Source organism: Danio rerio, chromosome 8 (genome assembly GCF_049306965.1).
Source record: "Danio rerio strain Tuebingen ecotype United States chromosome 8, GRCz12tu, whole genome shotgun sequence".
In the NCBI taxonomy this organism is placed as follows: domain Eukaryota; kingdom Metazoa; phylum Chordata; class Actinopteri; order Cypriniformes; family Danionidae; genus Danio; species Danio rerio.
This window is the reverse complement of record NC_133183.1, coordinates 42,637,231-42,650,262: the sequence shown is the minus strand read 5'-3', so window position 1 is coordinate 42,650,262 and position 13,032 is coordinate 42,637,231. Positions and strand designations below refer to the sequence as shown.

Below are 13,032 nucleotides of genomic sequence, written 5' to 3'. Positions count from 1 at the left end.
TAAAACTTTTACTCATGAATATGAATAACATTTTAGGGCAAAAGTTGGATTATAGCCATCTATGAAAACATATACAACGTTTTGATCATTTGCGTATGACCAAAGCCGTTAATGCTTTAAAGACAGAGTTTTGGCTGAAGCACAGCTGTTTTTTCATACTGTGAATAAACACATTGAAATTAGCAATTAAAACATTCTTACGAATGTTGATAAGCATCAAATCACTCCCACGGTGGAAGCTGATTGCGCATAAGTCTTTTAGGTCATTTAAAATGAAAGCATTTCATGTCTAAACAAACTCAACTTAATAGGCCTGTCAGACTCAAATTATCATCTCTTGAAAAAAAATCATACAATCCAATCTTGTTTAGAAACAAGCTTTAGTAGCTTTGCTCTCATGCGTAATCAAACATATCATAATTATATACGCTATGAATGAATTTAAGCTCAAACGTGACCAAAATCCAGCTGAAAGCATTCGAAAACAATCCAAGAGTTACAAAAACATACAAAACGCTCATTGAGACTTTTGTGAAAAAGTAATTGTACTTATGTATTTAATACTAATGTACTCATTATTACTGAAAATACACCAGATAATAAATTTCAATGTAATAGATTTGTAATACATTTCATAATGTAATAGAGCAATTCCATGCTAATGTCAACCTTGCCATGAAAAAAAAAAGTTTTGACCAAAATAGTGAAGCTCTTTCTAGATTATTTTTGTATTTTTTTATTTTTGTTTGTGTGTCTAGGCTTGTATTTTACAGTACTGTAAAAGTACTTAAATGTCTCGGTCAATGTTTTCAAACAATTATATTTCATTTACCAAAGTCACACAAGTGGCAATTTCACATCCACAATGGAGAAGTGTCACATCCATAACTAAGATTTTTCCTCATAAATGCAAAAATGTTAAATAAAATAAAATCAATATATATATATATATTTTTTTTTTTTCTATAGAGAGCCAACTCCTATTATTTTGATTAACATTATTTATTTTTGGTTGCGCAGTTTAATCCACAGAATTTCTGCAAAGTATGTTGTATACTGCAAACTCGCGAACTTTTTTAGTCACATCCATAACACATATTGATTTTCCTCATATAAAATACAAAAATGTTTACAGATGAATATTTTTCTGATCACATAACTCTGTGGTTTGCTGTTATAATGTCAACATATAATTTCTTTGTGAATTTATGTTTTGAGTTTTTGCTGCCAATATCACATCCATAACGTTGGAATTGCTCAATATTAGTTCTTATATTTTAAAAGAATATTATTTTATTTAAGAATTTGTATTGAAAATGTATCATTGTTTGTTATATACAAATATTACACATGTTATATATATACGGTACTCAGCATAAATGACTACTACTAGTTTTATTAAACCATTATATCCATTAAAATAAGTGTTTGATCACCTAGCATCTTCAGATAATACATCTAAATTTAAATTACTTATTGCAAAAAAAAGTATATATATTTTGCATAGCTGCGTCCAAAATGGCCCACTATAAACTATGTACAGTACTTGCAGGCTGATCTCACGAGGGAATGTAAGTATTTTACATTTGTCAGTTTAGTGGCTAATTCTTATGAATTCGAATGAGTTCAGTCGTACAAAAATGTACGATTTTAAAAAGGAAGCGTGGCATTGAGTGTTTGCAGTGTCCAACATTCCACATTTCTTTTTAACTGTTGAATAAGGGTATTATCCGGGTATTTAAAGTGCACTTATTATTATTATTAGAGTTTTCAGTGTGAATGCACTATTTATACTATTTATACTACAGAATGAAGTAGAATAGAGCATAAACATGTGATTTGGGATATTATATTAACATTTTATTTATCATTTTTACCACAACATACTAATTTGGATGTACTCATTTTTGGACTGGGATCCAGTTTTGGCTTTGGTACTAACTAATCTAATGGGTATGCCTACATACATTATATTATTGAAGAGTATCCTATCAAACATATTAATTTAGAACATAAAATAACATGTTAATTTTAACTTTGCACTGTTTTTACACAGCAAATTTGCAAGATGCACGTTAATATACACTGCTGTATGGACATCCGTTATGTTAATGTACAAAATAAACCAGATTTAAGTCCACGAACTGTGATGGAAGTGTCTTCTTTTATAATTGTACTGACATGTGGCTGTGGTGATAAAGATGGTAAAATCGCTGTAATTCCTTACAAACATGCACTTATTTAAAATCGTTTTAAACTCATTCTTGATCACATTTGATGATGATTGATGATCACAGCGAGCTGAACAGATCTTTTAATCTCAGTTGCTTTGTGCACGTCCTGTCTTGTTGATATAATTGTATGTGTTACTAACAAGACATGTAAATACGTGGCTGTCAATCAATACGGTGGGTGGGCAAACCGCACTCCTATTTCAGGTTGCTGTGGGCCTCAAAGTGGGAGGGATTTAAATCCTATTTTAACATCAGAAAATAAATTGTGCAATTTTATGCTGATCACTGTATATAATGACATAATACATGTTGACATAAATGTCTAATCAGCCAATCACATGGCAGCAGCTCAATGGATTTAGGCATGCAGACATTCAGCATGTTACTTTCCAAAGGACTCATTCCTGTATGAAATTACCCTCAGGAGCCACTGCCTTTAAGGGATTGGGGTATAGAGATGATCTGATTGGAATGCAGTGTGCAACTACCCTGCGCAAAGGATCATGGGAGCTCAAAGTGTCCATCAGTTGTACCCTTTGAAATATTTCATTCCGAAGGTCCCTTTGAATGACTAGTTTTGAGCACTTCAGTTTGGAAAAACACTTCAATATGGCCGTCATGATTGTTTTCACTCTAAAATGGCCTTTGGAGGGTGATATATTGCATTTGGAGGGGGCCGATTGTCAAAACAATCAGCTGAAGTTCAAATGGGAATGAAAGGTGATTTAAGTGGTTGTAAAATGGCTTGGTTATTTATAAGGTTAAGTTTTTTTTTTTTCTGAAACTGCTGATTTAGTGGGATTTCCATCTACATTTATCTCTAGAGTTTACAGAGATTGGTCATTTGGAGAAAATACCTTGTTAAGGCCAAAGGTCAGATGATGAAAATGGCCAGACTGATTTAAACGGGCAACAGTGACTCAAATAACCACTCATTACAACAAGTTCTGCTCACACATTTATTCTGCTGCTAAATTCTGATGATGCAGTAAGAAAGCATGGATCAATTTTGATTTGTACTATTGGTTCAAGCTGCTGGTAATGGCGTGATGGATATTTTATTGACAGACTTTGGTCTGCTTAACACCAAGCAATCATTGTTTAAAGTGATGTGACCTTCATCCAATAGCCACTATTAAGAGGATAATGTCTCATGTCAGGAAATGCAAATGATCCCAAACTGGTCTCTTGAATATATTGATTTTCGCTATGGTCAAATGACCTCTACAGTCATCATATATCAACTGAACACCTTTGGGGTGTGCTGGAAATGGCGAATCTGCATAGTGGGTGTGTAGTTAATGGTCTACAGAAACTGCATGATGCCGTCATGTCAGTATGGACCTAAAGCTCTGTGCTGGATCTATGTCATGACAAATTATAGAAAAAAGAAGTCCAACCAGGTACTAGCAAGGTGAACCTAACAAAGTGGTTGGTAAGTGTATATTTTACTTGTCATAAATGCTTGTCACTACACTCAGCAGAACACTTTAAACATATTTCGAAGATAATAGAAGTGAGTATAAAATTACATGCAATGGCAAAGTGCTTTCATTCACTTAAACCCTAAGTAGGTTATGAAAGCACTCAAAAGCTAACTACATAAAATATCAATTTAATCTATATTTTAATTTTAAACCAGTCATAAGATGCAATTTCATTTTCTTTGTCTTTGAAGTGTTATGGGCTGTTCAAGCAAAAATGAGATCTCAAAGACTAAAGTCTCAAATCCAAAGAGATATTCATATTAAAGACCTATTTACACCTTTCACACCAGAGCTGTCAATTACCTTGGTGCGGCTCTCACATAGTAGCCCTCTGAAGCTAAGCAGGGCTATGACTGGACAGAACCTAGATTGGATACTGTGGTCTGTGTGGGTTCTGTTGCCCCAGTAAAGTGACGGGGATACTATATTGTTCTGTCAGCGAACACCATCCTTCAGATTAAAAATCACTTTCCTTCGAAAATAGTAGGGGTGTTCTTAGCACCCTGGCTAAATAAAAGCACTTCTAGGATCCTGAAAACTGTTTAAAGAGCCCCTATTATAAATTAAAAAGGGTCATATTTTGGTTTTGGGGCACTCCAACAATAGGCTAATATGCATGCAAGGTCAGAAAACACTTTAATTGTCTTAAAATATGCATCTATTTTTATCGAATTATCCCAGCAACTCCCATATGAATCGTTCCCAAACCCCTCCTTAGCGTGATGCTAATTTGATTGGACCAATGACAGTCTGTTGTGATTAGTTGACAGCGTTCAGCGTGAGACAGAATGAAATGCCAACCACGACTTATCAACAATATTGAAGTAGTCAGGGTGCTAAGTGTATTTTTGAGCATACCTGCCAACACTCCTGTTTTTCCCTGGAGTCTCCCGTATTTCAGACCCATTTCCCTCATTTCAGACCCATCTTCCACCAAACTCCCGTTTTGTTATTTATCCCGAAAAACTCCCATAACGTCACTCCCCAACCACCACCACCACCAGTCCTCTGCATTTTGGGATGGTCTGTGAAACCCCCGTGTCGGCAACATTGGTATGATCGCAGGATCTGATCGCAGTAGCGGCCTGAAACACGCTTCATAGTAACTATCACCACAGTACACAGTACCCGGTTATCAACAGTGTTATTCAGACACCTCATCCCTGCACCTAACCCCCCTGGTCTTCTTAATTTTCAGGGACAAATGTTGCCAGGTATGTGTGTGAGCCCAACGCAGGAGTGCATGAAATCAATGCAGTTACACACCAGCATATTGCTCTAATCTTAACTGTAAGTAAAAACAATGACACACATTTAGCATTAATGCACACAGTGGCAAAAGCTGAACTTTTCTGAAACTTGACCGCTGCATGTGTGTAGGAAAAGCTGATGGTGGCCATAGCAAAGACAAATGGCAATGGAACGCGAGCTCACAAACGCATGTAAAACCGTAAACAAAGCAGCACAAAACACAAGTAAATACATAATTTGTGAGCTAGAGAAAAAAAAGCGGCAACCATTTTAACCGCACTTACACTTGTGAACTGGAGGAAGAAACTGGTCCATAAACTGTGTACTGTAAAGTTCCTCTCGAGCTCTGACAAAATTCCACACATCAATAGTCTTTTCTGATCCTTCCTTTAACAAATGACTGACAGAAAAAAACCCTCAACCACTGACTTCACAGTTTCATCTTTGCGTAGAGAAAATAACTCTAACGTTCCCCTCACAATTCCAATAATATCCAGCTGAGCACAGTGTCTACATGACTTGATTCAACTGGGATCTGCTACAGTGTTTGTGGGCAGAGCCAGGGGTTTAAAATAAAGCCAGGGTTTGCGTGCACAACAATTGGATGGGTTTAAGTTTCGTATCGATGATACGTCGAAACATCAAAAGACTTGTTATCAAAACAATTTATTTGAACCTTTATGAGTCGACTCTTTTACAGATGAATCAATAGTTTTAAACATTGTGGACTTTCAGATTTAAGCCTTAGCTAGATATTTCACCTAACTTATAGCTGTGTTACACACTACATGAAAGGTCATTTTCAAAAACCCGTAATAGGGGCTCTTTAATGTAATGGAATATTATGAAAGACCATGATTCATGCCTTTTGTCATTTTGACCCAAATCTAATTTTTAAAAACTTTGTTCATTGGAATAAAAGAAAAAGAAAAATAAACCGTCACCTTAGAATTAATTATAAGGTTCTATCTGACATTTTTGTCAAAATTGAGTTATTCACATATTCTTTTTAAATGACAAATTGTTTACATTATGGGATGTTTTTTTTTTCAAGTTGTTTACATTTACTCTACAAAGTCAAACTCTAGCTTGACTCAATATGGTTCTTTCTGTGAGCCAATCAGCATTTCAAATTCACGTAAGAGGACCAATCAGGATCAGCTTTCTTTGTCATTCCGAATGACTGCTCCACTGACAGCGGGAAAGACCAAAATAAAAAAGTAGTTTCTTAAAATTGAGAAAAAAACTGAAACTGAAAATATGTGTGTAAATTTGATGATTTAGAAGCATTTTTTACATTGAGATGAAATAGTAAATTTTACTCTGTTGAAAAAGAATTATTAAAAAACAGTTATTAAAAAAGTAATATATCAAATGTGAAACATTTTTATTTATGTGTATATATAGTCAGTGAAACATTTTTCAGTGTTTATTAAGCTCATTTGCTCATTGTCTGTTTTCTTTTAAAGTCTTTAAATTTAATATTAAGCCTTAAGGGCAAATACTAATTGAATTTATGGGCTTATAAATCAGTAAATAAAATTCAATAATTTATAAAAAGCATATACTTCAATAAACATTACCACATTAATTACATAAAATTAACATCTGCACTGGATAAAATATTTAGCAGCCTTGTATGCTTAATTTGAACAATAAACATATTCATCCTAAACATTAAATAAATGTTATAGAAGCAAATTTTTAACTTTCTCAAACAACAACCTATAGTTAAAACACCCTTTTTAATTTTTTTTAAGAAAATGACTTTTTAGAATTAGAAGGTTTTATCTGCATTTGCCCTGTTCTTTTACACATTTTGCAAATGTAAGAGAACTTTGATAGTTTACATTTAGAGTACATTTAGGGTCTCTGCCATGTTAATGTATGAAAGAGAACTGGTACACACATATTGTTTGCTATGGAATGCCAAAACTTTGAAGCTCAGTATCTCAAAATCATTTAGAATGCAGATAGAATCTTATAATTCCAAGGCAATGAGTTTAATTTAAATAAACAAAAATATAACACAAATAATCTCCAAATAAATATTATTAAATAGGAAAAAATTCACTTCATGTTGCAAAAGTTAAATTTTTTATCGAGAAAATATATTACACCAAATACACCAAATTGTTTTCTTTTTAGCAACATTATGGGCTGTGTTTTGACGGTCCATGCGCAAAATGCAAAGCGCAGGGCGCAAACGATTTCAGGGGGCTGTCAGAATCCACTTTTGCGAATATAAAAAATTGCTTTGCGCCATGTCGCATGGTCTAAAAGGGTTGAGCTTATTTTCTTAATGAGTTATTATAAGTGTGTTTTGAGAATAAACCAATCAGAGAGTCTCATCTCTCATTCCCTTTAAGAGTCAGTTGCATCGCGCCATAAGCGCATTTGATATTTACATGGCGTAAAGTAAGTGTAAGTGGAAAAACGGAGCATTTCACTAGCAAGAAAACAGTTAAACACAGTATCTACAGCGCGAGAATGAGAGATAAGGCATCTCATAATCTACTTTTACTTTCGCTCTTGTGGATAGGGAAACCTTGTTTGCACAGATATCCATTAGCCTATACATAATTAATTTTGTTTGTTAAGCGCAAAGATTTGTTTCAAAACTGTTTCTAAATTCAGTTCTAATTTCCAGCAAAAGAATAAATGAACAATAATAACAAAGTGTGTTCAAAAAAGTTAAAAAAGTTAGATCCAAATACACATGCTGTGCCCCATATGGTCTGAAACCTGACAGGTGGGCAAATCTAAGCTTGTTTTTTTAATAAAACAAATATAAATATGGATTTAATTAATAATACTGCTAATAATGATAACATTAAACAAAAACAAGTTGTTATGAATGAACTAAAAAAGCCTCCAGAGATGAAGAAGGCATGAAGGCAGTATTTTTTATTTATTTAGGTAGGCTAGACAATAATATGTTTTGTAATATTTTAATCCTTTATATTTATATCCTGTATATATCCTTAATATTTTAATTATTTTTCATTTGTAAAGGTATTTGCGTATTGCTCTACAACTTGTGTGTATTAAGCAGTGTGTAAGCGAGGCGCATAACTTACGCGCTCTGCGCTCGACTTTAGACCAGCTTTGTTTTGGTCTATTGAAAAATCTATTATAGTTTCTCATAATAGCAATGCGCCTCAGAACTAAAAGGCTAAAAATGCTAAGATTAATTCACAGTTATCCTAAGCACTTCAGCTCTCTAACTATTTTATTTCTATAATTTAATAATTTTATAATACAAGCACTCTTTTATGTATTGTATGCTAGTCATGAGACATGACATCTGATGATGTTTTTTGCAACATGCTGATATAGAAACTTCTTTTGAACGAATGTAAGAGTGAGAAAAAACAGAAAGGGTCTTGACTGAGATTTAGTTTAATTCAGTCAAGGTATGAAATGAACATTCAAACAGATCTACTGAAGTGCAGATTGATTCTTAAAGAGTTTTTTAGATTTCTAATCAGTGTCTGTGTACATACATGCTGAATCATTATAACCTCTATTATTCACTGTAAAAAAGAAAAAAAGATTAATTATGAATGAAATTTATTCTGAGCTTCGTTTCAGTGCTGTCATGTTGATCAAGAGCCAACATGACACAGTATGCTTTGATTCATTTGTTCATCTGAGTGATTCATTACGATCAAAGAAGGAGAACAAGAGGCTGACCTTAACCACATCTTCATCAGTGGACTGGCACTGCACAGTGTCTGACACATCTGTAATGGTCCCATCAGTGCCCACAGTCACCACCTTCACCGGCACTGCCACCGTCTTCCCATTCAGCACTGCTGTGTTCAGGATCTCTGTTTCCTGTTAGGAAAAGCATAACCAATGATCAGTCTTGCTTTATTCCTTACATTACCCAATGATCAAGTCTGTCTGTCTGTCTGTCTGTGTCTGTCTGTCTGTGTCTGTCTGTTCGTCCGTCCATCCATCCATATACCATTCATTCCTTTTAATCATTTCTATTGTTTCATTTTTTATATTACACTCAGTCCCTTATTACTTTCTGTCCTGCCCTTCAATTATTCATTATTTCGTTCTCCTTTAACCATTTCTTTTCATCATTCGTTCATAATTGTTCTTTTAGCCACTCCACACATCTTATAGTTTCAGTCATTCCCTCATTCTGCCTTTTCTTTATTTGCCTTTGATTCATTCAGTGTTTCCTTCTATTGTATTTCCATATTAGCTTACATTCATTTAATCAACCTTTTCAATTCAATCAATGTTATTTCCATCTTTCATCTATTCTAATTCTTTGTTCATTTATTCCTCATCCTTCCTGTTGTCCTTTATTTATATTTATTTTTGTCTTATTCATTCATTCATTCATTCATTCATTCATTCATTCATCCCTCCTTTCTTTCTTTCTTTCTTTCTTTCTTTCTTTCTTTCTTTCTTTCTTTCTTTCTTTCTCAGTCCCTCATCCATACTTAATCCATCCATCCAATTCATAAGCAATTTATTTGTTTATTCATAACACTAACCAATCAATCCATTTGTTCATTCATAACATCCATCCATCCATCCATCATTTACCAATTCATTCATTCATTCATTCATTCATTCATTCATTCATTCATTCATTCATTCATTCATTCATTCATTTATTCATTCATTCATTCAATCATTTATTCAATATTTACTCCTTTATAGCCAATCTTCATTCCTCGTACTTTATCCTTCACGACTCTCCATCCTTCACTAATCATTCTTTCATTCCACTTTTCATTTCCCCTCTTTTTTCCACAACCCACTTGAAGGTGACACAAAGTGAAAGAGGGGCTGAAAAATATCTTACTAAAAGAGCAGAAGAGAAGAAGGCAAAGAGCAGAGGAAGGAAACATCGAGGCAGTGAGTTTGACAGTTTGAGGAGGGGGTTCATTAGAAGAGAAACAGCCCGAGTCCTTAACCTTTCAGCCACAGAGACACACTGTTTCAGACAACCGCATAATTGAGACCATTACAGTCAGCGTGAGAAACTCAGCCCCCATTGTGCCATCCCTGAGAGACAGGCAGACGTGGGTAATGTAGTCAATTTACCTCATTAGCGGATCACTTTCAATTAACCAATCTGCTTGCCCTCAATGTCCAACAGCGGCAGAGCGGTTACTGCAATCAGACGGTATTCATTCACTGTAAGCGCCGTCTTTCCATCCTCATTTCTTTCTCTTTATCCCGCTCTTTTATAAGAGAGCGAGAGATGACATAACCTAATCTCAATGAATGCATAATGACACGCTCAGCTTACCGCCATCTCACCAAGTCTCTGCCTTATTATTTCCATTACCGCGAGCACCACTTTTTGTATCTCTATCTTGTCTTCTCCCTTTTCGTTTTCCATGCAAAATGGAAAGAGTGAGGAATAAATGAATTTGTACTGACAGCTCTGCATTTATATATATATTTTTAAGTCGATCTGCTCTTTACAGGCACAATTCTTTGTCATTTTTGTAATGCTATTACTCAAGACTCGTTTTTTTTTGTTTTTTTTTGATTGAATTCCCGTATCGTGTCTGTGTGTATCCCGACTGTAGAGACTATGTTCGTGCCTTGATCCGCTATCTCGTCTTTGGTCTGAGCCAGTCCTTTATGTCAAACAGGGAGGTCAAGCTTTGTATAAATCCCTCAAAGAATGGGCTTATAAATGTTTGAGATGTTTTTGTGTGCTGAATAATTTAAAGAGAAGTGAAATTTGTGAAGACAGTTTACTTGAGACAGAATTTGGCTTTGTGAAAATAAATGCTTATTTGTAGACCCAATTGAAACCCCATGCAAAATATCTCTATCTTAAAAGAAAGCTTTTTGCATTTTAAAATAAAGAAGTGGCTATTTTATTTATGAATTGCTTTTCTATTTGAGAGAATCCCAAAAGATATTTTGTCATATTTAGCTTTGTAACATCTGGTGACACTGAGCAAAACTGTCCATAGAGAACGGCTCAAATACACGCTCAAAGTTCAAATACACACACAGACTGTTTAAATGATGTCAGTGAAGAGCTGTAATAAAAGCAAAGATGCAATTATGTTCAAATCAAGATGATATCAAACTCTATTCTCATATGAAACCATCAAGAGCAACCTTTTTACATCCCCTGACTAGATTTTAGCTACTTTCTGGACTTTCTATATGCCCTCTCTTTATTCATGTGTTCAAAATACAGTGCATTTGGAAAGTATTCATAGCGCTTTACTTTTTCCACATTTTTTATGTTACAGCCTTATTCCAAAATTGATTAAATTCATTTATTTCCTCAATTCTACACACAAAATCCCATAATGACAATGTGAAAAAAATATTTTTTTTTCCTTCTTCTGTGGAGAGAGGGAAACTTACAGAAGGACTACCATCTGTGTAGCAATCCACCAATCAGGGTGGTGGAGTGGCAAGACGGAAGACACTCTCCACCTGGAAGTTTCCAAAAGGCACCTGAAGGACTCTCAGACCATAAGAAACAAAAGTCTGTGGTCTGATGAGACTAAATTGAACTATTTACAGTGAATTCCAGGCGTTACGTTTGGAGAAAGCCAGGAATGACTCATCACCAGGCTAATACCATCCCTATGTAAAGCATGGTGGTGGCAGCATCATGCCATGGGGATGTTTTTCAGCAGCAGGAACTGGAAGACTAGTCAGGATAGAGTGAAAGATGAATGTAGCAATGAACAGAGACATCCTGAATGAAAACCTGCTTCCGAGTGCTCTTGACCTCAGCCTGGTGCGATGGTTCATCTTTCAGCAGGACAATGACCCAAAGCACACCACCAAAATATCAATGGAGTGGCTTCACAACAACTCAGTGAATGTCCTTGAGTGGCCCAGCCAGAGTCCAGACCTAAATCCTATTGAACATTTCAGAAGAGGTCTGAAAAAGGCTATACATCGCCGCTTTCCATCCAATCTGATAGAGCTTGCGAGGTACTGCAAAGAGGAATGGGCTCACATCATATTCAAAAAGGCTGTAATTGCTACCAAAGGTATTCAAATTAAATGACAACTTATTCAAATTATGGGATGTTTTTTTATAAGTTGTGTACATTTTAAGACTTTTTATTTAAAAAAACAAATGTTCCACACATACTGTTTGCTATGGACTGCAAAAACTTTAAAGCTCAACCTTATAACTCCAAGGTGACGACTTATGTACAAGTGAATTTTCAGCTTTATATATATATATATATATATATATATATATATATATATATATATATATATATATATATTAGCGCTGTCAAAATTAATGCGTTAACGTATGCGATTAATTTTAAATAATTAGCTTGTTAAAAAAATTAACGCAATTAACGCGGTTCAGTTTTTTTTTATTTCCTGTTGTGGTGGACGTGTGTTCAACATGCAATAAATGTGGATAAGACCAAGGAAGCACTTTTTGAAGGCAAGTTCCAGTATAAAACAATTAGTTGAATCACAAGTTATCCAGAATTTCATGCAATTTCGGGTGTTTCATTTTTAACTTTTGACATCTGTTGTAAGTTGACATCGCATGGCGAACAGAAAGAAAGTCCTCCGCATTTCGTGACTCGGTGTTCCTTTAAGGTAAGGTTCCTTTTAAGGCTACACGGTAGAATTTTAATAAGAGTATAATCTTAATCATATTAAAATCGGAGTATAGGTGTCTTATGTAAATGCACTCAGAACGTCTGGTGAAGTCGCGAGCTGTCAAAGACAGGGCATTACTCTGCCTTTCAGCATGAGCCCTCCAAGTTTAGCGTGTTTCCTCATTAAACGCAACGAAAGCGTATGCTTCGCGTTGTTGTGTCAGAATCCTTGTGAAATACAGTAATACTTTAGGACGCTTAGTTTAGGACGCTTAGCAAATTTGATGAACGTGACCATGCGTGTTGAATCTGAGGGGAGTCGCTTCAGTATAGAAGGCCGTTGGGGCCAAAACGTCTGCAGCGCGTTGTGTGTGTCTGTCTGTGTGTGTGTCTGTGTCAAGCCCGTTGAGGGGTGTCAGGGGTGGAGTGAGCGATGTATCTGAGTAGGGGCGAGAGGGGTGTGCAATG

The 13,032-nt window shown here is 35.1% G+C and overlaps 1 protein-coding gene across 2 annotated transcripts in view; it reads right to left on the bottom strand.

Annotated features, from left to right (window-relative positions):
- The window catches only part of si:dkeyp-14d3.1, a 549,509-nt gene that overhangs the window by 87,803 nt on the left and 448,674 nt on the right, over positions 1-13,032 (bottom strand). For both annotated transcript variants that reach the window (XM_009304131.5, XM_005167245.6), the window contains one exon: positions 8,669-8,812. In XM_009304131.5, coding sequence (XP_009302406.1) covers positions 8,669-8,812 — 144 coding nt within the window. The remainder of the gene's footprint in view (positions 1-8,668; positions 8,813-13,032) is intronic.